General features: G+C 43.3%; 1 protein-coding gene across 2 annotated transcripts in view; it reads left to right on the forward strand.

Annotated features, from left to right (window-relative positions):
- Window positions 1-22,569, forward strand: part of ENOX1 (ecto-NOX disulfide-thiol exchanger 1) — a 295,080-nt gene that overhangs the window by 228,690 nt on the left and 43,821 nt on the right. For both annotated transcript variants that reach the window (XM_087726951.1, XM_087726952.1), the window contains exon 10: window positions 385-505. In XM_087726951.1, the coding sequence (XP_087583077.1) occupies window positions 385-505 (121 nt within the window). The remainder of the gene's footprint in view (window positions 1-384; window positions 506-22,569) is intronic.

Genomic DNA, 22,569 nt, shown 5'->3' on the forward strand with positions numbered 1-22,569 from the left:
AAAAATAGTACCTCTTTGCCAACAATCAACACCCAAATAAACTGAGATTAACACCAAGATTAACACTAGACCCACAACCAAGCAGTAAAGAATGTCCCAAACAAGGAACTGTAAACTAAGACAAAGAAATCAAACCTTAACCAACAACATTTCCACCACCAACACTGCTTAAATAAACGTAGCTACTTTTACTGTGTTTCCCCGAAAATAAGACAGGGGAAAAATTAAAAAAAAAATTAAAAAAATTAACTGGACAAAACGTTAGACAGCAGCTTTAGACAGCAGCTTTTTAAGGGAGCGAATCGACGTCAGGAAGTAGGATTTTGCTTCAGCCGGGACTAATGAAGTAAGTTTTTGGGTTTTGTCGTTTTTGCTTGTCTTTAGGAACTCAGGAACGCCCAAAGCGAACAGCTGATGGGGATCAGGAGGGAAGAAGAGATGGACATGTCGGATGACGATAGCGATGATAATCCCAGCAACAAGAAGCTGCGGATGGAGGATTCAGGTAAAATTCCAGCTCCTTCCCTCTGTTATCTGAAACGCCAGATCATCCTCGATTTAAGACTCTTCCAAGTGGGGGGGAAAAGACACTGGAAACATGGAGGCTGCTTGGAAAGATGGTTTAAGAGTGCCGAGGTGGCGCAGTGGTTAAAGTGCACCATTGCAGGCTACTTCAGCTGACTGCAGTTCTGCAGTTCGGCGGTTCAAATCTCACCGGCTCAAGGTTGACTCAGCCTTCCATCCTTCCGAGGTGGGTGAAATGAGGACCCGGATTGTTGTTGGGGGCGATATGCTGACTCTGTAAACCGCTTAGAGAAGGCTATAAAAACACTATGGAGTGGTATATAAATCTAAGTGCTATTGCTCTTCCTTCCTTCCTTCCTTCCTTCCTTCCTCCCTCCCTCCCTCCCTCCCTCCCTCCCTTCCCTCCTCCCTCCCTTCTTTCCTCCTTCCCTCAGCCTTCCATCCTTCCGAGGTGGGTAAAATGAGGACCCGGATTGTTGTTGGGGGCAATATGCTGACTCTGTAAACCGCTTAGAGAGGGCTGAAAGCCCTATGAAGCGGTATATAAGTCGAACTGCTATTGCTAATGGTGGACAGGACCACGTGGTTTGAGGTCCTGGGGTGGGAAAAGGGGAAGAGATGCTGGGTTTTATGCCCCCTGTGCTTCTGAGTTTGAGCTTGAATTCTGATTGGTTGTCAGACTCTTATGGGGCCATGCAGGGGCAACTCTGCAGGCTGTGCTGAGTCCCAGGCTTGGTTGAGCCTTGCTGGGTGATGTCATCTTCCCAGGTGCCACGTGGTGAGATGAAGTGAATCACTGCAGTTGATAAGTTACTAACAAGGTTGTTAAGTGGATCCGGCTTCCCCGTTGAACTTTGCTTGTCAGGAGGTCGCAAATGGGGATCACGTGGCCCCCGGGGCACTGCGACCGTCATAAATGCGAGTCAGCTGCCAAGCGTCCCAATTTTGGGGTGGATTCAGATAAAATTGCAATTCCTTCCCTCTTTATTTCTGAAAACACACAGGGAATCCTCGAATTACGACCACAATTGGGCCCCTAAGCGAGACATTCACGAAGTGAGTTTTGCTCCACTTTATGACTTTACCTGCCACGGCTGCCATTGTTACGTTAGCGACACGGTCATTAAGTGGATCCAGCTTCCCCATTGACTTGGCTTGTAAGAAAGTCGCAAAAGGGGATCACGTGACCTTGGGACACTACGACGGTCATAAATGCAAGTCAGTTCCCGAGCCTCTGAATTTTGATCCCATGAATTGGGTGACGCTGCCATGAAAAACAGCCACGAGTCCCTTGTTTCGAACGGTCACTAAATGAATAGTCGTAAGTCGAGGAGTACCTGTGCTTCCGTCCTTGAGCCCTGAGAGGTTCGCGTCAAGTGGGACGGTTAACTTCCATGGTTTTATGGCAGAGAATCGTGCCGCAAAATCCATATTTTTAAGAGGAAGAGGCTCCCCCTCGCCGATTCTAATTCCTGTGCTGGAGATGGATTCGATTTTCGCAGATTTGATCTCGCAGACATAAAACTTGACGCGTCTCGGCGAAAGAAGCCGATAAAATGCCATCTGTGGGGAGGGGAGAAAGCTTCGCACGGGTTTATGGTTGTAGCTAATAAAAAGAACAATCCAGAAAAAGGACCCCGGGCAGCCTATTGATCAGCGAACAACTATTTGATGTGGAACTACTCCAGGTGTAAATCCTTCCTCTCTTCTTCTGTTGTTTGCACAGCTTATTTCTTGCAAGTCAATTATGATTTTTCACTTTTTTTGGCACGGGGCTGGCGAGGGTTTTCCTGTTTTATTTCCCTCAGGGGCTGGGATATTTCTGTCTCTCTGGTCAGAGCAAATGTGCCCTCATGGAAGGCAGAATCACAGGGTTGGGAGGGGACTTTGGAGGTCTTCTAGTCCAGCCCCCCCCCCTCCTCTTCCTGCTGCTCCTCCTTTTCATTACCAAAATAGGAAATATCATCGGGGCTAGAAGAATAGAATAGAATAGAATAGAATAGAATAGAATAGAATAGAATAGAATAGAGAATAGAATAGAATAGAATAGAATAGAATAGAATAACGGAGTTGGAAGGGACCTTGGAGGTCTTCTAGTCCAGCTCCCTGCTTAGGCAGGAAACCTTACACCACTTCAGACAAAGGGTTGTCCAACATCTTTTTAAAAACTTCCAGTGTTGGAACTTTCACAGCTTCTGGAGGCATTAAATGTTTTAATTGTCAGGAAATTTCTCCTCAGTTCTAGGTTGCTTAGAGAGAATGGTGTTTGTGGAGAGGAGGAGAAGGAGAAGGACTGTGGTTCTCCTTGGTGCTCTCTGAGCTTGTTTTCTTCCAAACATTTCATTACACAACTAGATAACCTCATCAGTGCTAGAAGGGAGTGATGTTTGTGGACGGGAGGAGGAGGAGGAGGAGGAGGAGGAGGAGGAGGAGGAGGGAGGAGGAGGAGGAGGAGGAGGAGGAGGAGGAGGAGGAGGAGGAGGAGGAGGAGGAGGAGGAGGAGGAGGAAGCATTGAGGTCTTTGGTGCTCTCTGAGCTTGGTGGTTTTCTTCCAGACATTTCATTACCCAACTAGGGAATATCATCAGGGCCAGAAGGGAGTGATGTTTGTGGAGAGGAGAAGGTCGAGGAGGAGGAGGAGGAGGAGGAGGAGGAGGAGGAGGAGGAGGAGGAGGAGGAGGAGGAGGAGGAGGAGGAGGAAGCATTGAGGTCTTTGGTGCTCTCTGAGCTTGGTGGTTTTCTTCCAGACATTTCATTACCCAACTAGATAACATCATCAGTGCTAGAAGGGAGTGATGTTTGTGGAGAGGAGGAGGAGGAGGAGGAGGAGGAGGAGGAGGAGGAGGAGGAGGAGGAGGCGGCGGCATTGAGGCATTGAGGCATTGAGGCATTGAGGCATTGAGGTCCTTGGTGCTCTCTGAGCTTGGTGGTTTTCTTCCAGACATTTAATTACCCAACTAGATAACATCATCAGTGCTAGAAGGGAGTGATGTTTGTGGAGAGGAGGAGGAGGAGGAGGAGGAGGAGGAGGAGGAGGAGGAGGAGGAGGAGGAGGAGGAGGAGGCGGCATTGAGGTCCTTGGTGCTCTCTGAGCTTGGTGGTTTTCTTGCAGACATTTCACTACCAAACTAGCCAGAGAGTTGGGGTTTGCTCTTAACTCACGAAAAACACCAAGCTCAGAGAGCATTGAGGGCCCCACAGTTCAGCCCTTAGCTACAAATATTCTCCTTTATCAGAAATAAGTTTGTCTGTACCTAATCAATGTGTGTGTGTGTGTGTCTGTGCGCCCGTGTACATATATGTTTTTATTTCAGACAAAGTAAGTCACCCCCCCTAATTTGTTTTGCTTCAGAAATAGAACATGGCACGGAGTATTTGGATTGCCTTGTGGCTGAGAAGGTTTGTGTACATTTTCTTTTCCTGCTTGGTTTACTTGAGCTAATCTGGTTTATAAAAGGGAGGAAAAATGGGCTTTATAGAAGAAAGTTCATGGAATAGGTTATCTGGCGTTCACAGCAACTGCTGTGAGGGTGGGGAGAGCAGACGAGCGAAAGGTTTGAAAAGATTAGGAAAAAGAGGAGAAAAATACATCGTCCTTTTTTGGGGGGGGCTGAATAGGCAGGCAAATTTTTTTTTTAAACAATTTCTGGCCAAGAATCGGGGCACCAAAGTTGAATCGGGGATTGTGACAGCCGCTGTTGATGGAGAGACCTAAATGGGAGGTTGGGGGGGGGAAATAAAACCTCAGAAACGGCCGCTAGCTGAGATACGGTTAGGTAGATTAAATAAAAATACGAAAATGAAATTTTCTAAGCAGGGAAATATATTCAGAACGCTTTAAAAACAAAGCAGCAACACCATCATCCCATCCATTAGACGTTGGTTCAAATACCATCCTGTGAGTTCTTTTTTTCCCCCCTGATATTATTTTTATTGCATAGACAACACATACACACAACAATGGGAAAAAAAACACACACAAAAAAACCCCATCATCACATACAGCATGTCGTTTAGTTACAGGTGTTTTAACATTTATCATTCTTATACATTTATTATTTCATTTAATAGGTTATAATATACAGTTTGGGTTGCTTTGTTTACCATCCCTTCCTCCTGTTATAACACCACCTTATTTTCCCTTTCTTTTCTCCCTCCCTCCCTTCTCTACTTTCTTCCTTCCTCCTCTCTTTTCCCTTCCTTCTTCCTGTACCTTTCTCCTACTCCTGCTCTTACTCTTCCCCTTCCTACCCTCTCTCCTCCTCTTTCTCTCCTTTCCATCCTCCTCTCCTTACCTCTTTCTTTCCACCCTCTCTCCCTTCTCTACTTTCTTTCTACGTTGCTTCTCTCCTTCATCGTTTACCATCTAATCCAGTGGTGGGATTCAAATAATTTAACAACCGGTTCTCTGCCATAATGACCAGCTGGGTAGGCATAGCTCGGTGGTCAAGTGACAATGTGGCCATGGCCAACTCACGTCGATGGGTGCTTCGCCTTAGCTGTGACAATGTAATAAGGGTTAACCGGAGAGGCAGTTTCTGTAAGCAGGGCAATAAAGATGAGGCTAGAAACAACACCAGAATGTTTCCTTCCTGCCTTCCTTACAGGATTAGCCCTGTAAAGTGGGGAAAAAATAAAATAAGATTTCTTCCAACAACCAGTTCTCCGAACTGCTTAGAAAGTTATGAACCGGTTCTCCCGAATAGGTGTGAACCAGCTGAATCCCACCACTGATCTAATCCCACAAAATCCCAAGCCCAATGACCAAGAATGGTATGGAACATTGAAGTGCATGGAGCTAAACTCACTTTTAGCACGTAGTATGCGGGCATTGTGTATACAAATGGTTGTGGAGTAGGTTTTTTCCCCCTCAGGAGGTAGCATCTCAGCACAGACCTGAGGCAAGAGGAATCAAAAGAGGCCGCGGAGTTATCGCACAAAGAACTAGCACTTAGAACATTTTCATCTCCGTTACATCCATTTTTAATATTTTCCCCCTGGTCTCAGAAGCAGTTCCACAGGTGGAAGGCGTAGGCATCTTGGTGAGGTACCGACATTTAATACTGTAAGGAGCCCCAGACCGCTCCTGAGTGAGGGAGTGGAACATCTGCCAATTTGAACTGAGGTAATGGAATGTGAGGCAACTGGCAGTTGGAACAGAGTTCTTTTCAAGTGGGGAGGGGGAGTAAAATATTCCTTGCGCTTCGCTTGACTTCTGAAAGTTCTTCGAACTTTTCCTTCATATTCTGGGATGGATTCTCAGGTTTGGATTGGAATGGGGGAGGGGGGGTTACACCTATATCCCAACTGCCAAAACCAACCTGATCACCGGTGCCAAAGTTTTCATCGTACTGCAGTGTCGTTTTTATTTGTTTTATTTATTACGAGCTGGATAACCCATGCTTCGTGACAAAGCGTTGTCATTGGGCTATGCAGGAGAAATTTGGTTCGCAATCCGTTGGCTCAGTGCTGGTCGGTGGTTGAAACACATAAGGGAATATCGCTCCCGCCGCCTTGAGTCCAGAAGCAGTTCCACAGGTGGAAGGCGTAGACATCTTGGTGAGCTACCGATGTTTAATACTGTAAGGAGCCTCAGACCGCACCTGAGTGAAGGAGTGGAACATCTGCCAATTTGAACTGAGGTAACGGAATGTGAGGCAACTGGCAGTTGGAACAGAGTTCTTTTCAGGTGGGGAGGGGGAGTAGAACTCCTTAGCATCAGAGCGTGTTAATTACCATATAAGAAATACTAATGATCTGATAGTCATTTCAAAAAATCCTTTCTTAGCAAGCACATAGCAGCCAAGGGGAACATACGTGCCAAATTTCAAGTTTGCAGGCTTTACAGTTCTGTAGATTTTGTGAAGAGTGAGTGGTGTTTGCCTTTTATATATATAGATTTGATTTAATTTGTTTGCCGTTAGGTCTTGAGTAGGAATTGCAGGAATTACATTGAAATAAGGAGCTAATTTCTACGGATACCTATCAGTAAGCTTTCCTATAACACTAATGCTAACTGTGATCCAGGGTCTCCTGCTTGAGCAGAGGGTTGGACTAGAAGACCTCCAAGGTCCCTTCCAGCTTTATTCTGATTGATTGAGTTTACAATTCACACACTCCATCTGTTTTGTGTTACAATGATCAGCCTTGCATTCTTTCTCTCTTCTCCTGCTTCATAAAGTTTGGTCAGGATAAAGCGGAATTCAGTTTCACTTCAGCTAATTCCTGGCTTGTTCTATATAAACCAAGAATTGTGGTATATAAAAGACCCGGTGCCTTCCTGGAGGCCTGAGGTTCATTTGTTTACTTGACTAACTAACTCACGTGAGCCAGTCAAGCGTGCAAATTGCTTTCTTTCTATTCCTTTGGGTTTAATTACCACATTTAGTGGAAAAAAGGAAACTTCTAGATTCGGCCCACTCCTCATTAGTAGAGGTGGCAAATCCAGTAATCCGTGAAGAAAAGATGGCTTGTTGCAGAAGAGTTCAACAACGCCGACTTAGAACTAATGCGTCCTTTCCCAAATAAAATGTTGTAGCATATGTGAAGAATCAAGGCCCACACATTACATTCCAGTTAAGAGGAGCCATGGTGGCGCAGTGGTTAGAGTGCAGTGCTGCAGGCTACTTCTGTTGACTGCCGGCTGCCTGCAATTTGGCAGTTCGAATCTCACCAGGCTCAAGGTTGACTCAGCCTTCCGTCCTTCCGAGGTGGGTCAAATGAGGACCCAGATTGTTGGGGGCAAGAAAGTGACTCTGTAAACCACTTAAGAGAGGGCTGTAAAAACACTGTGAAGCAGTATATAAGTCTAAGTGCTATTGCTATCTTGTCTGTCTGTCTGTCCTGCTTAAGTAGGGGGTTGGAGTAGAAGTCCTCCAAGGTCCCTTCCAATTCTGTCTATTCTATTCTATTCCGTCCCATCCCATCCCTTTCCATTCTATTCTGCCATGGTGGCACTGTGGTTAGAATGCCGTATTGCAGGCTAACTCACTGCCCATTGTCAGCAGTTCGATCCTGACCATCTCAAGGTCGACTCAGCCTTCCGTCCTTCCGAGGTGGGTCAAATGAGGACCCAGATTGTTGGGGGCAAGAAGGTGACTCTGTAAACCACTTAGAGAGGGCTGTAAAAGCACCGTGAAGCGGTACAGAAGTCTTAAGTGCGAATGCTGCAGCTATTGCCCTCCCTCCGTCCCGATGCTTATGGGATTGGTTGTCTCAGAGTAAGCTCCAGCTGTCTATTGCTCTAGTCATTAAATGATAACTTTACTATAGCAAACCATATCTTGGCAACATCCATTTGAGTTATTTCAAAACGGGTAGAAATTCTGATGTTAATCGCTTGAGAATATCTATGGAGATCCTTAGTTCTCCAGGTCCTGGTTGTCCCAAACATGCTTTTTTAAAGAGGCAACTGGGTTTTCTTGGTGTTTTTCTTTGTTTGAAAACATTAGTGACTCTTTAAAAGGATGCAAATGACCAGCTGTCTGCAAGGAGTATAAATCCTTCCGTTCTCCACCATCCTTGTCAGAGCTGAAGAAGCTTCTTGGATGAGAAGCAAAACGTCTTCAAAGAAATAAAAACAAGAAAGTCCAGTTGGCTCTTGGGAATAAAGCACCTTTGGGATAGCAAAGAGCCGAGGTGGCGCAGTGGTTAAAGGCAGCACTGCAGGCTACTTCAGCTGACTGCAGTTCTGCAGTTCGGCTGTTCAAATCTCACCGGCTCAGGGTTGACTCAGCCTTCCAGCCTTCCGAGGTGGGTAAAATGAGGACCCGGATTGTTGTTGGGGGCGATATGCTGACTCTGTGAACCACCGAACTGCAGATAGCAGACAGCTGAAGTGGCCTGCAATACTGCACTCTAACCACTGCGCCACCTCGGCTCTTACAATGGAACATGGTCTTGGTTTTCTTTGAAGACATTTTGCTTCTCATCCAAGAATGTTCTTCAGGTTGCACAAGCCCCATGCATGCACATGCAACCCCCCTGTGAGCTGCCCCCGTGCACATTCGCACCAGAGACCCGAAAATCAGCTGGCCAACTGGAGGTGTGTGCGCATGCGCAGGAGAACGGAGCTAGGGCAATGGCTTGAATGCCCGCAGAGAGATCTCTGCAAGCCACCTGTGGCATTCATGCCATAGGTTTGCCATCACGGTTATAGGGTCTCCTGCTCGAGTAGGGGGTTGGACTAGAAGACCTCCAAGGTCCCCTCCAGCTCTACTCTATTCTAATTCCATCTGAAGGAGGGAATCTGGCATTTCCTTAGAAGCAGATCCTCTGAATCTTGCTGAATCGCCTTGAACCAAAAGAGAAGCAGACAACAACAGCAGAAACATAATTAAAATTAAGAGGTGGAGCCCAGAGCTAAACATTATTGATATTTATATGATGCATAAGCCAACCAAGCCATAAAGCATTTTTTTTTTCATCGTCTCCTCTCGTCAGCATATCAAAGGCCAAAATCCATTCAATTTGTCACCGCACTGAAAGTTTTGTCACCATTATTCCTGGATTCTTGGATCTTTTTGAAAAGAAATGAAAGAAAGAAAGAAACAGAACTTTCGAGAGGACATATTTAATGAAGGTTGTTTTTTGGGGGGGTATTTTTTGCACGAATAACTGGCTAACCGCAGACTGTTTTGCAATGCCTGTGGTGCCACAATGCCTTTGAACTGCCAGGAATGCTATTATCTTAGATTACGGTTTATTATGTTTTCTGGTTTTTCATCTTGATAAGTTTTAATGCAGGATCATTACATAGGAGAATAGATTTAATCCTGTTCTTAGCAGGCTTTAAGGACACCGAAGGGATTATTTATATAATAAGATGCAAGGTTGCTATGGAAAACTCTATAGCAACCTAACGTCTTCAGAAAAAAAGCAAGCAGCCACTTGTGACAGCAATCTAAATTTACATTTATTTTAGTGTCATTTTTATCGGCACTCTTAGTCTCTCATTTTGACAAGATGCTAAAATACGTTTGGGAAAGGGGGGAGGTTTCGGGTTTGAGCAAAAATTTATAGCCGAGCCCCCAGAATTAAAACAGCTCCTTAAAAATATTGAAAAACAATGGGGGGGGGGTTAGAGTGATTTTGCTTTTACAGAATAGCATTCCAGAGGGAAGAAGATCGGTTTGCCTTCCTTTATGATGATAATAATAATTTTATTATTATTTTCTTGGAGAACGGAGAGGGAAGCATGAATTTATCTCACCTGCCAATGGTCCCAAAATAAAATCATGTATTTCGGAGAATCAGCAATTGAAGAGGCTACGCTGTCTGAATCGGGTGTGCTCCAGCTTCTTTTAATGCTGGTTCACTCTGGGCATGCGCAGAAGTAAAAAAAAAAATGCTTCTGCACATGCGCAGAAGCAAAGAACAAGATGGTGGCACCAATGCACCGCTGATAGAACCGGTTGATTGTCTTAATAGAATGGAATGGAATAGAATAGAATTAGAAATGAATAGATTAGAATAGAATGGAAGAGGAATAGAATTAGAAATGAACGGAACAGAATAGAATAGAAATAGGAATGGAATAGAAGAGGAATAGAATAGAATTAGAATAGGAATAGGAATAGGAATAGAATAGAATAGAATTAGAAATGAATAGATTAGAATAGAATAGAATTAGAAATGAATAGATTAGAATAGAATAGAAGAGAAGAGAAGAGAAGAAAAGAGAAGAGAAGAGAAGAGAATGGAAGAGAATGGAAGAGAATGGAAGAGAATGGAAGAGGAATAGAATTAGAAATGAACGGAACAGAATAGAATAGAAATAGGAATGGAATAGAAGAGGAATAGAATAGAATTAGAATAGAATAGGAATAGGAATAGGAATAGAATAGAAATAGTATAGGAATAGAATAGAATAGAATAGAATAGAATAGAATAGAATAGAATAGAATAGAATAGAATAGAATAGAATAGAATAGAATAGAATAGAATAGAACGGAACAGAATGGCTGGGGAATTCTGGGAGTTGAAGTCCAGACATCTTCAAGTTGCCAAGGTTGAGAAACACTGTCATAAACAATAGCCAAGAACAAATTGTTGTGTTTGGTTAAAAAAAAAACCTACCATATCCAAAAGAAACTTCAGCTGACTGAAACTCAAGGTTGACTCAGCCTTCCATCCTTCCGAGGTGGGTAAAATGAGGACCCGGATTGTTGTTGGGGGCAATATGCTGATTCTGTAAACCGCTTAGAGAGGGCTGGAAGCCCTATGAAGCAGTATATAAGTCTAAGTGCTATTGCTATTGCTAAATCATGAATAAAATATTCAGGCTGCGAACCGAAGACCATTGGATGCCCAAGGATCATTTATAATTTTTTTCCCCGAAAGGGTTAACATCTCCAATTCCCAATTTCATCACGGGAACCATTTCCTTGAAACCGAGACACGTTTCTTAAGAGCAGTTGAGCAGTTTATAACTGGAGGAAATGCCAGTCGAAGAGAGGAAAAAAAAGTTTAAATTCCCAAGGTTTCTCTCTCTAAAGCAATATTTCTCAACCTGGGGCAACTTTAAACAAGTGGACTTCTTCAACCCGTCAAGTTGTCTGGGGAATTCTGGGAGTTGAAGTCCACCCATCTTCAAGTTGGCGAGGTTGAAGAAATAACAGATCTAAATTATATCCTCGCCTGGAGAAAAACCCCGGGTCATTTTTTCAGTCCCATTCTGATGGGGGAGATAAGACTTTATTTTATTTTTTTCAATCCAATCTCCTTAAGAAGACTCCCCCTCATCGCGGCTGATTTATGGGTTGAAGACAACAGAAACATCATAATTTAAACAAAAAACACTGTAGGCATTTTTCCCCCTCACTTCCTTCATTATTAATCACCTCGTGAGATGGCCCCAAACAGCTCCATTTTTCCTGAGAAGGCACTTTACATTTGATTAATGGCACTTGAGGAGTTGAAGAAAATTTCCCCGCAATTTCTGGATGAGAATAAAACATCGCCCACTGATGAATTAACCTTTTAAAGGAGATTTTTTTTAAAAAAAAAAAAACCCACACACTTGAAGTGTGTGAAATCTTCTGGACTCTCTGCGCCTGTCTCTCTCTTTATCTCCCCTCTTGTCATTTAGCTCATCCGCTGAAGATGATATTAATTAGGACGACTGTTTCCATACTTTGCAAAATATCTTGTCGAGCAGTTTTTATCTCGGCGAACGTCTAGGGCTCTCCAAGTGTAACTTCAAGAAAGCAATCAAGCCACTGGAGAAGAAGGGAGTAGTGGCTGTATTTTAGGGAAAACGGAATTAAGGCTCTTTAAAAAAATATATATATATCTTCGGCAAACATCTGCCCCTCGGGTGGAATTTTAAGCCAAAGGAGATACAGAAAAAGACAACAAAAGGAAATAGAGGATCCGGAGTCCTTATTCCGTGAGGGCAGAATGCAACTCTTGGGGTTATTATTTTTTTAGAGACAAAAGTCACAGAGAGATGCAATTCACGTTTATGCAATAATAGATGGTCAGTAAAAGAGGAAAAGGATGTTGTTAAGGGAATCAGTGCAGCTATTAAGCCAGCAACCTGGTTGTTAAGTGAATCCGGTTTCCCCTGCTCTGACTTAGAATTTCTGATAAAGCATAAATCACATGCTTAGTTTCCCCCAAAGCCCTCTTTTATTTAAACAGCTGTGAATTATGGTCATTCACAGCCGGTACTGATTCACGAACAGTCTGTGAAGAGTCCGACAGAAGTCTGCCAAAGTCTTTCATGGAAAGGCTGATAAGCACCCACCTTTATCTCCCTTGAAAGGTTGCCAGAGACCTAACTGCCAATTAGTTTTGCAAGGTCAAATTGAGCACAGAGTCAAACGGAGGTTCTCAGAGTATGAACCGATCAGAATGAACAAAATTGCTTCTTGCAAAGGCTCACATCCATTTGCTCCTCTTTTATGTCTTATGGGAGGGACCAATCACCTCCAAGCCTTACTTGCAAGTCGCCCTTTTTGTCTTAATTGTTCTTGCCTTCTGGAAGCTCTGTGCATGCGCACACTGGGAACAGGCTCCCCCTGTTCCTCTGCCTCGTCAGACTCCGGAGGCTCCGGAGGCAGCATATAACTCCCAGATAGCCCTGGCTCCCTCTCTGCCTCTGACGCAGAGCCTTCATCCAAGTCTTCCCCAGATTCCAGGACTGGCCCATGTTCCTCCCCAACCCTCCTCACAGTCTGACTCTGCTGCCAGCTTTGCAGGCCATTGGCAGACCACAATATCCCCCACTGACTTTGCTTGTCAGAAAGGGACTCATGTGGATTGACATGCCTCTTATCTAACCATTGGCTAGTTTACAGCTCATTCCCCTGCTTTCTGAAGTGCTGCCAAGTGCAGGAAAATCAGGACATCCAGGCAACTTAGAATGGATATGAAGGTTTATTGCAAGTTCATGCTCTCTACAAGAATCTGATCTACTAACGGCTAAAGCAAATTGGCGGCAAATAACTCAAGGTGGGCTAGCCTTAGATTTCTTCCAGGTGTGAAGGAACTCAAGATCGATGACATGTTTGACACACACACCCCCATCCCACTCAGGTTCAACCTGGACATCTCCGACAAGTTCTTCCCACTTACTATTACCGTTGTCATGGCGACTTAGGAGATCAGAAAGTGATTAATTTCATACGCGATGGATTTGGCCTCGAAGCTGTGTATGACAATAGAATTAGCTGTTCGGGAACAAACAGATTGGATGTAATGGGTTCGGCTTTACAATTTGTCCGCACACTTCAGAATGCATTAATGAATTTTTAAAGCTTTTTTCTTTGCATGGCTATACTTCCATATGACGTTTCTATCTGAATCGGATGTTCCTGGTCCATTGTTGGACATTATATGGTATCGTACTTATCTATGAGATGTAGACTAATTGCTTCTCATGACACCATGTTGCCTGACATTATCTCCTTTGTTAAATTGCTATTTGTGGCATCTCTGTAGTCAAATATTTACCAATTTTGGATTCTGTTTCCTTCTTTTTCACCTCCTGTGTCCTGATAGCCCTTCTTTTTGCTAAGTCTTAATCTTTAGCCTAATTCAAACCTGTCAAATAGCAAATATTGGTTTGCTATTGTTCAAGGTAATCGTTGAATCAGTTCTTGGACGGGCGAATGAATGGAGGGAAATCATGAATTAAAGATTAATCCGGATGATCTCTTTATCTTGAGTATTTCAGTGACCCAGGCAGGGCTCTGCTGGATGAAGCAAAGTATTCGAAGTTTCGAGTGTTAGATGTGTTTATTGATTTAGCATATGGCATCCACAGAGATCATGCAATCACAGATATACAAATTTAGTTCAAACAAACGGGAGGTAGGTAGGTCAGTCAGTAGATAGATAGATAATGGGTGGATGGATGGACAGATAGACAGACAGACAGACAGACAGACAGACAGACAGACAGGTGATAATAGATAGATAGGTGGATGGATGGATGGATGGATGGATGGATGGATGGATGGATGGATGGATGGGTGGACGGACGGACGGACAGATGATAGATAGATAGATAGATAGATAGATAGATAGATAGATAGATAGATAGATAGATAGATAGATAGACAGATGATAATAGATAGACAGATGACAGACAGACAGACAGATGATAATGGATAGATAATGGAGAGAGGCGGGGATGGATGGGTAGATGGTTAGAGAGATGGGTAAATGAATAGATGATAGATAAGATAGATAGATAGATAGATAGATAGATAGATAGATAGATAGATAGATAGATAGATAGAAAGATAGACAGACAGACAGACAGACAGACAGACAGACAGATGATAATAGATAGACAGACAGATGACAGACAGACAGACAGATAGATGATAATGGATAGATGGGGGGAGAGAGAGGGATGGATGGGTAGATGGGTAGAGAGATGGGTAAATGAATAGATAGATAGATAGATAGATAGATAGATAGATAGATAGATAGATAGACAGACAGACAGACAGACAGACAGACAGACAGACAGACAGACAGATGACAGACAGACAGACAGATAGATAGATGATAATGGATAGATAGGGGGGGAGAGAGAAGGATGGATGGGTAGATTGGTAGAGAGATGGGTAAATGAATAGATAGATAGATAGATAGATAGATAGATAGATAGATAGATGGATGGATGGATGGATGGATGGATGGATGGATGGATGGATGGATGGAGGGATGGAGGGATGGAGGGATGGAGGGATGGAGGGATGGAGGGATATGACATGTACACAATACAACGTAGGAGACAATATATTAAACCGAGATAAAACCACAATGCAATCACCATGACCATAGAATTGCAATGGGATAGATGTCATAATTTGATATCTAAGGACGCTCTAACCATCCAACATCTTCTTCTGGTATGGTTGCAATATGATCGTCCCAGGTGCTGTGAAATTTCCAGAGGGGTCATTCTTGAACTACAGTTGTCATATTTTGTTCCAGAGAATCACAGTCTCATTTGTGAGTTCTCAGCCATTCCCCACCAAAAGAGTTTGGCCTTACTTCTCTCCTGTCCTGTCCTGATTCTATTCAGGTGTCTCCATATTTGTAGATGTGCGAAAAATCAACATAGCTGTACAATGTGTGGTTTCTTGGTGTTTCAGAGTTTACACCAATCGGTTTTGGCTTTCGAGATGGAAAATCCCGTATCGATCTCCATCGTGCATCAACCAAATCACATTTTTCTTCCATTTGGTGTTGACAGATCGCTTCCAAACTCCCCACAATTGAAATCCCACCCCCCCCAAAAAAGCAAGCGAAGATGAAGAACTATTTTAAAAATAATTCGACTACATGTCTAATTAATACCTGCGTAATAAATGACATTGTCTTATTCACAGCTGTTTTCCCAAGTTGGTTTTTTTATACAGTCATCCACCTTCTCATTGAAATGAGCTTAAAGGCCTCTGAATTCATTGTCTGGCTCAGCGTTACTCTTAGATTAGGGGTGAGTGAGTGACACCTGCCACTTAAACCAGGCCTTCTCAGTGTGAGACAATTTACATTGCATATTCTTGGCGGCCTGTTAAGAGATGAAGATCGCGGGTGTGAATTTAAAACTGTTTTATTCTCGGCTCTTTGATCTCGGCCTCAATTCTCCCGGGACGATGTTCCAGCTTCCAAACTCACATCTCAGTGGAGTGGTAAATTCTTCTCACTCTCTCCTACTCTCTGGCAAGGATAACTGATATTTAGAGACATAACGGCAGCCTGCTTTCCATCATTTAGCTTTTTATCAGGGTCTCCTTAAAGCCGAGATGCGTTCAGTAGCGAAACGAGTGCTAGATCATTTATTCTGAAGGCAGGAGTCCAGTTTGTTTCACAAAGCAATTTATTCGAGAGGTGAGCGGGATATTGTACAAGCGAGATAAAAGAAACAAAAGGATTTTTTAAAAAAAAAAAAATCCACCGAATGTTCTGCCTAGCTACTGCCCCTATTCAAATACTGACTTTTATAAAAAATATAAACAGAGTACCTGCTTTATTGTGGTTAGAATAATGGGTTTCTAAAATGTTTTATGTTGAGGAAAGAAACGGAGAGGAGGGGAGGGAAAGGAAAGGAAGAAAGGAAACAGAAGGGAAGGGAAGGAAGAGGGAAGGAAAAGGAAGATGGAAAGGAAAGGAGGAGAGAAAGGAAAGGAAAGAAAGGGAAGGAAGAGAGAAAGAAAAGGAAAGAGGGAAGGGAAGGAAGAAGGAAAGAAAAGGAACAGGGGGGAAAGGAAAGAAAGAGGGAAAGAAAAGGAAGCTGGAGAGGAAAGGAAGAGGGAAAGGAAAGGAAGAGGGAAAGGAAAGGAAGAGGGAAAGGAAAGGAAGAGGGAAAGGAAAGGAAGAGGGAAAGGAAAGGAAGGAAAGGAAGAAAGGAAAGGCAAGTAAAAGAGAAAGGAAAGGGAAAAGGAAACATTTTCCTTATTCCACTGATCAAAACCTCTTGATATATTGTTGAAGACTGAAGAGATGAGGTAGGTTTTTGTAAGTGGTGATATTCAGATTATAAGAATTCTCGGTGACATGTCTAAATTTACATTCAAAAGTGCTCTAATTACTCTAAATAACACATCCCATATCTTTTGTGCACTAAAACAATCCCACCACACCTGTTTGTATGTTCCAACCTCTTTCTTGCACCTCCAACAAATATTTTCCTTTGTATTTTGTATATATCTATTTATATTTGTACGTTGGGAAGAACTTACTACTCTCTGCCAATTCTAACGCAGGTTGCTGTGAACCCTGATTAAATTCTTGATGGAGGCTGCAGCCCACTCACAAACAGAAAGCTCCAGATTGAGGGAGACCCGTAGAAAGCAAATATTCCGAAATTCCCCTTTTTTAATTCTGAAAGGGAAAATGGACTCTTATGAAAGTCAGATTTTTTTTAAAGAAAAAAAAGTTCCCCCTGTTTGAAATCAAATCATTTTAATTCCTTCTGACGGCCTTTAAATATTCCGTAGTATTCCATATGACAATTATAACATGAGCAGTGAAATAAATAATGTGCCTTTGATTACAAATGCACAAAGAATCAGTTGAGATTATGCATTCGATTAACAGCTCCTTTGTAGAGAATGGGGTTTTATTATGACCCCAGTTTAAACTTTGCAAAATATTTGCCAGGCTAAAAAACGTCCTCGTGGTAGCCCCATCGAGGGAGCAATAGCAATAGCAATAGCAGTTAGACTTATATACCGCTTCATAGGGCTTTCAGCCCTCTCTAAGAGGTTTACAGAGTCAGCATATCGCCCCCAACAATCCGATAGACAGACAGACAGACAGACAGACAGACAGACAGACAGACAGACAGACAGACAGACAGACACCTGGATAGACAATAGATAGATAGCAATAGCAGTTAGACTTATATACCGCTTCATAGGGCTTTCATCCCTCTCTAAGCGGTTTACAAGAGTCAGCATATTGCCCCCAACAACAATCCGGGTCCTCATTTTACCCACCTCGGAAGGATGGAAGGCTGAGTCAACCCTGAGCCGGTGAGATTTGAACCGCCGAACTGCAGAACTGCAGTCAGCTGAAGTAGCCTGCAGTGCTGCACTCTAACCACTGCGCCACCTCAGCAAATGGAAGGTTTTGTCTGTAAGTTATAGCCGTGTTCCCAACATGCTGGAAGACACCACATTTTTCATCCCTATCTATATTTACGCCGAAATAATTTATTTAAATAGTGCTGTTTTATAGTCTCTCGCCTTTTTGCTAGCCCAAACTTCAGCCCACACTGCAGAGGGTGCAATTCATTTCCTCAATGTAATTTTCATCTCTGCATACTAATCGATTTCCCCACAAACACCTGCTATCAGTCACAATAATAAAACTGCCATTTTAAATTGAAAAGGAGTCTAATGCAGCTTCCTTAGGAAATGACTTAAGTGTCTTTCAATGCTACTTAATGCGGTAATGCTTCTGTGGTGCCAACATGACGTTTTCCAGGCCTTCGCATTTTATATGTTTTTATTCTCTTCCGCCTTTTTTCATTTCCATGGAACTCGGAAAGAGAGACTAACATTCGTGGGCGGATTCTTCGTATCTCAGCTTTGGGTTTCGGTCTCGGACCCAGATGAGCAATGTTTTGGGGAATAAAAGATACTATAAGTAAGTTTGTAAGTTTAATTTTATTTATAGGCCGCCCAATCCCGAAGGACTCCGGGCGGCTTTACAGAAGGGAAGAGAAAGAAAAGAGAAAAGAAAATAGAAAGAAAATAAATAAAGTAGATTGGATCTAGGAATGTCTTAATATCGATCGTGCCAATATACCATTAAAATGGCTGGATTCCAGAGAACCGCAGAATAAATCTCTAGAATGGATCACGGAGGACCAGAAAGTCAGAAGCATTTCGAAATTTCAATACAAGAGAACGTTTATAGATCAGGGTTGAACTTTTGAGCATTGAGGTTCAAGGTTGAGTCCTTGATGCTCTCTGGGCAAGGTTGTTTGTGAGATGGATTTTGGAGTCCTATTGGACAACCATTTAAATAAGAGCCAGCCGTGTGCAGCAGCTGCCAAAAAAGCCAACACAGTTCTAGGCTGCATCAACAGAGGGATAAAATCAAGATTGCATGAAGGGTTAATACCACTTTATAAGGCCTTGGTAAGGCTACACTTGGAACAAGGCATCCAATTTTGATTGCCATGATGTGGAAAAGATGTTGAGACTCTAGAAAGAGTGCAGAGAAGAGCAAGAAAGAGGATTAGGGGACTGGAGGCTAAAACATATGAAAAATGGTTGCAGGAACTGGGTATGTCTAGTTTAATGAAGGGAAGGACTAGGGGAGACATGATAGCAGTCTTCCAATATTTGAGGGGCTGCCCCAGTGGTGGGATTCAATTTTTTTTTACTACCAGTTCTGTAGGGCGTAACTTGGTGGGCATGGCAGGCCAAGGTTACTGCAAAATCCCCATTTCTTCCTGATCAACTGGGACTTGGGAGGCAGAGAATAGATGGGGGCGCGGCCAGCCAGAGGTGGTATTTGCCTGTTCTACAAAACTACTCAAAATCTCCGCTACCGGTTCTCCAGAACTGGTCAGAACCTGCTGAGTCCCACCTCTGGGCTGCCCCAAAGGATAGGGGGTCAACCTATTCTCCAAAGCATCAGAAGACAAGTCAAGGAGCAATGGATGGGGACTAATGAAGAAGAGAAGCAGCCTAGAACTAAAGAGAACTTTCCTGATAGTAAGAACAATTAATCAGAGGAACAGAGGTTGCCTCCAGAAGCTGTGGGTGCTCCATCACTGGAGGTTTTTAAGACGAGATTGGCTTTATCTGAAATGGTCTAGGGTCTCCTGCCTGGCGCAGGGGGCTGGGCTAGAAGATCTCTAATGCTGCTGTTCTCTGTTTTCTTGCAGATGTTTTATTACCCAACTGGGTAACATCATCATTTCTAGAAGGGGGTTTGATTTACCGTTATTTTATATATGGTCCCTTGGTGGGAATCTTCTTGTGGTTCTTTAACTAGGTTGTTTACTGTTGCTTAGGTAGAGCCGAGGTGGCGCAGTGGTTAAAAATGCAGCACTGCAGGCTACTTCAGCTGACTGCAGTTCTGCAGTTCGGCTGTTCAAATCTCACCGGCTCAAGGTTGACTCAGCCTTCCATCCTTCCGAGGTGGGTGAAATGAGGACCCAGACTGTGGGGGTGATATGCTGACTCTGTAAACCGCTTAGAGAGGGCTGAAAGCCCTATGAAGCGGTATATAAGTCTAACTGCTATTGCTATTGCTATTGTTTGTCTGTGATGGTAATTCCTTGGTTGGAATATTCTTTATTCTTTTATTGTTAGCTAGGTGTTAATACTGGTGTTAATCCAATACTTAGGTGGGTGTTGACTGCTGGTGAGAGGATCTTTATAATACCAGACCAAAAATTAGGCGGTAAACAACAAAGCGATGAAGTCGTATTTTTGTGTTATTTAAACAGTCTACACAATGATTGCAGCATCTTAGGGTCAATGTGATCACTTTTTGAGGCTTTGCCAGCTGTTTGCCATTAAGCAGAGGGAAACTGGATTCACTTACTGACCATGTGATTCATTTAGTGACCATGTGATTCATTTAGTGACCATGTGATTCACTTAATAGCCATGTGATTCACTGAACAGTGTCAGTACTCCCCTTAACAACTATGGCAGAACAGATCATAAAATCAGGTGTCACTTATTTAACGAAACTTCGCTTAGCAATTGTATTTTTTTTTTTTGTATGCCTCCTATTTAAAAAAGAAGGAGGGATTTTAATCACACAGTCGTGGCCTCTTAATTTTATTTTATTTTTCAACCTGGGGAGAAGCGCGCAGGATCCTTTGAAGGCAGGTGAAGAGGTCCTGGGTGTGTGAGAGAGAAAACCACACACCTTGAGTCCAAAATATTGCCATTTGAAGGGACGCGGTGCCTCAGTGGCTAAGACGCTGAGCTTGTCGATCAGAAAGTTCGGCGGTTCGAATCCCGAGCGCCGTGTAATGGAGGGAGCTCCTGTGTCTTATCCCAGCTTCTGCCAACCTAGCAGTTCGAAAACACGTAAAATGCAAATAGAAAAATAGGAACCATCTTTGATGGGAAGGTAACAGCATTCCATGCGCCTTCAGCGTTTAGTCATGCCGGCCACATGACCACGGAGACGTCTTTGGAAAGCAAAGAGATGAGCAGCACCCCCTAGAGTCGGGAACGATTAGCACTTATGTGCAAGGGGAGCCTTTAGCTTTACCTTTTTACCTATTGCCATTTACACATAGTTCTTGACTTACAACAGTTTGTTTAGTGAGTGTGCGACGTTTCAAAAGACCTGAAAAAGGTGACTTACGACCGTTTTCCACACTTACGACCGTTGCAGCATCCCCATGGTCGTGTGATCAAAACTCCAGCCATTGGCAACTGACTCATATTTATGACGATTGCAGGTCCTCCCCCCCGGGGTTACGTAATCCCCTTGTGCGACAGTATGACACGCAAAGTCAGAAGGGGAAACCCGATTCATTTAACGACCATGTTCCTAACCGAACAACTGCAGCGATTCACTTAACAATCACGGTCGTAGAATGGGGCGAAACTCACTTAGCAACTACCTTGCTGACGAAGGAAAGTTTTTTGGGCTCCATTATGGTCGTAGGTCGAGGACTAGCTGTATTAAAAGACAGAGGCAACATTTCAAATCACGTTGGGAAGAGAAATTGTGTTTCCTTGTGTTTTTTTAAAGAAAGAAACACGGTAAGCTTCTTGTATAATCTTTGTAGCTCATTGTGTGCAGGCCGAGCCTTCAGTAATTGGCCACAGCAGGTGAGCCGAACTCTTTCTTGAAAAATTAAATCAGGTTTAAGGTTTGAATGAAAAAAAAATTCCCAGAAAAATCCACAGCTATCGGCAGCTGGCAAGTTGAAATTTTCTCTCCTCCCCCCCCACAAAAGCAAATTCCTTCAGTGTTTGGTTGCTAAGAAGACAAGATAGTTGAAGCCTCCCGCATCCCCCGAAGGACTGTTGCCATCCTTTTCACTTCAGAAATAAGATAAATGCTTTCAAATAAACATTTGGCGATAAACGTTCAGCTCCCCGCTGCCGAATCCGACGAACAAAAAAGAGAAATTAGCTGGCAATTCGGAAACATTTGTGCACGGAGACTCCGGTCTTCAGACTTTAAAAACCGATAAAAGGAACCATCTCTTTGAAGGCCAAGATGCTTTTAAAATAAAAAACAGGGCTCGCGTTTTAGGGCATAAAAGAACTGAATCTGTGATCTGAAATATTTAGGGGTTTGTTTTATTCCTCGTGCAAAGATTTTACTGCCAAGGTCATGGATGTTTTTCAAGGAGAATATCGAGCCAAAGTAAGGCCGCGGAAACAGATTGCAGACCAAGATTTGATGTAGTCGCCGTGGACCAAAATGGCTTTATAAATGAGAGCAGGAGGAAGAGAAAGGGGAGGAAGAGGAGAAGGAGGGGGACTTGGTGCTCTAAAGCAGTGTTTTTCAATCTTGGCAACTTGAAGATGTCTGGACTTCAACTCCCAGAATTCCCCAGCCAGCGAATGCTGGCTGGGGAATTCTGGGAGTTGAAGTCCAGACATCTTCGAGTTGCCAAGATTGAAAAACACTGCAGGCTTCGTTTTTTTCTTGCAGATGTTTCATCACCAAACTAGGTAGCATCATCAGTATCCTAAGGGGGGAAGGTTGAGGAGCAGAGGAGGAAGAGGAGGACAAGGGAGAGAAAGTGGAGGAAGAGCAGGAGGAGGACTGTTGGGTCTTGGATGCTCTCTGAGCGTAGTTATTTCCTTGCAGACGTTTCATCATCAAACTAGATAACATCATCAGTGCTAGCTAGGATTCTCTACTAGCACTGATGGTGTTACCCAGTTTGGGTAATGAAACGTCTACAGGAAAACAGCCAAGCTCAGAGAGCACCGAAGACGGAGATGTTTCTCTCTAATGGTTGGTTGGTCTTGGATGTTCCCTGGTTGATTCACAGACTGCAGAATAATCCTGCAGAAGAAGACAGATAGCAATAGCAATAGCAGTTAGACTTGTATACCGCTTCACAGGGCT

This window comes from Thamnophis sirtalis, unplaced genomic scaffold (genome assembly GCF_051295495.1).
Source record: "Thamnophis sirtalis isolate CommonGarterSnake01/CBP01778 unplaced genomic scaffold, rThaSir2_p1.2 scaffold_12, whole genome shotgun sequence".
Classification (NCBI taxonomy): domain Eukaryota; kingdom Metazoa; phylum Chordata; class Lepidosauria; order Squamata; family Natricidae; genus Thamnophis; species Thamnophis sirtalis.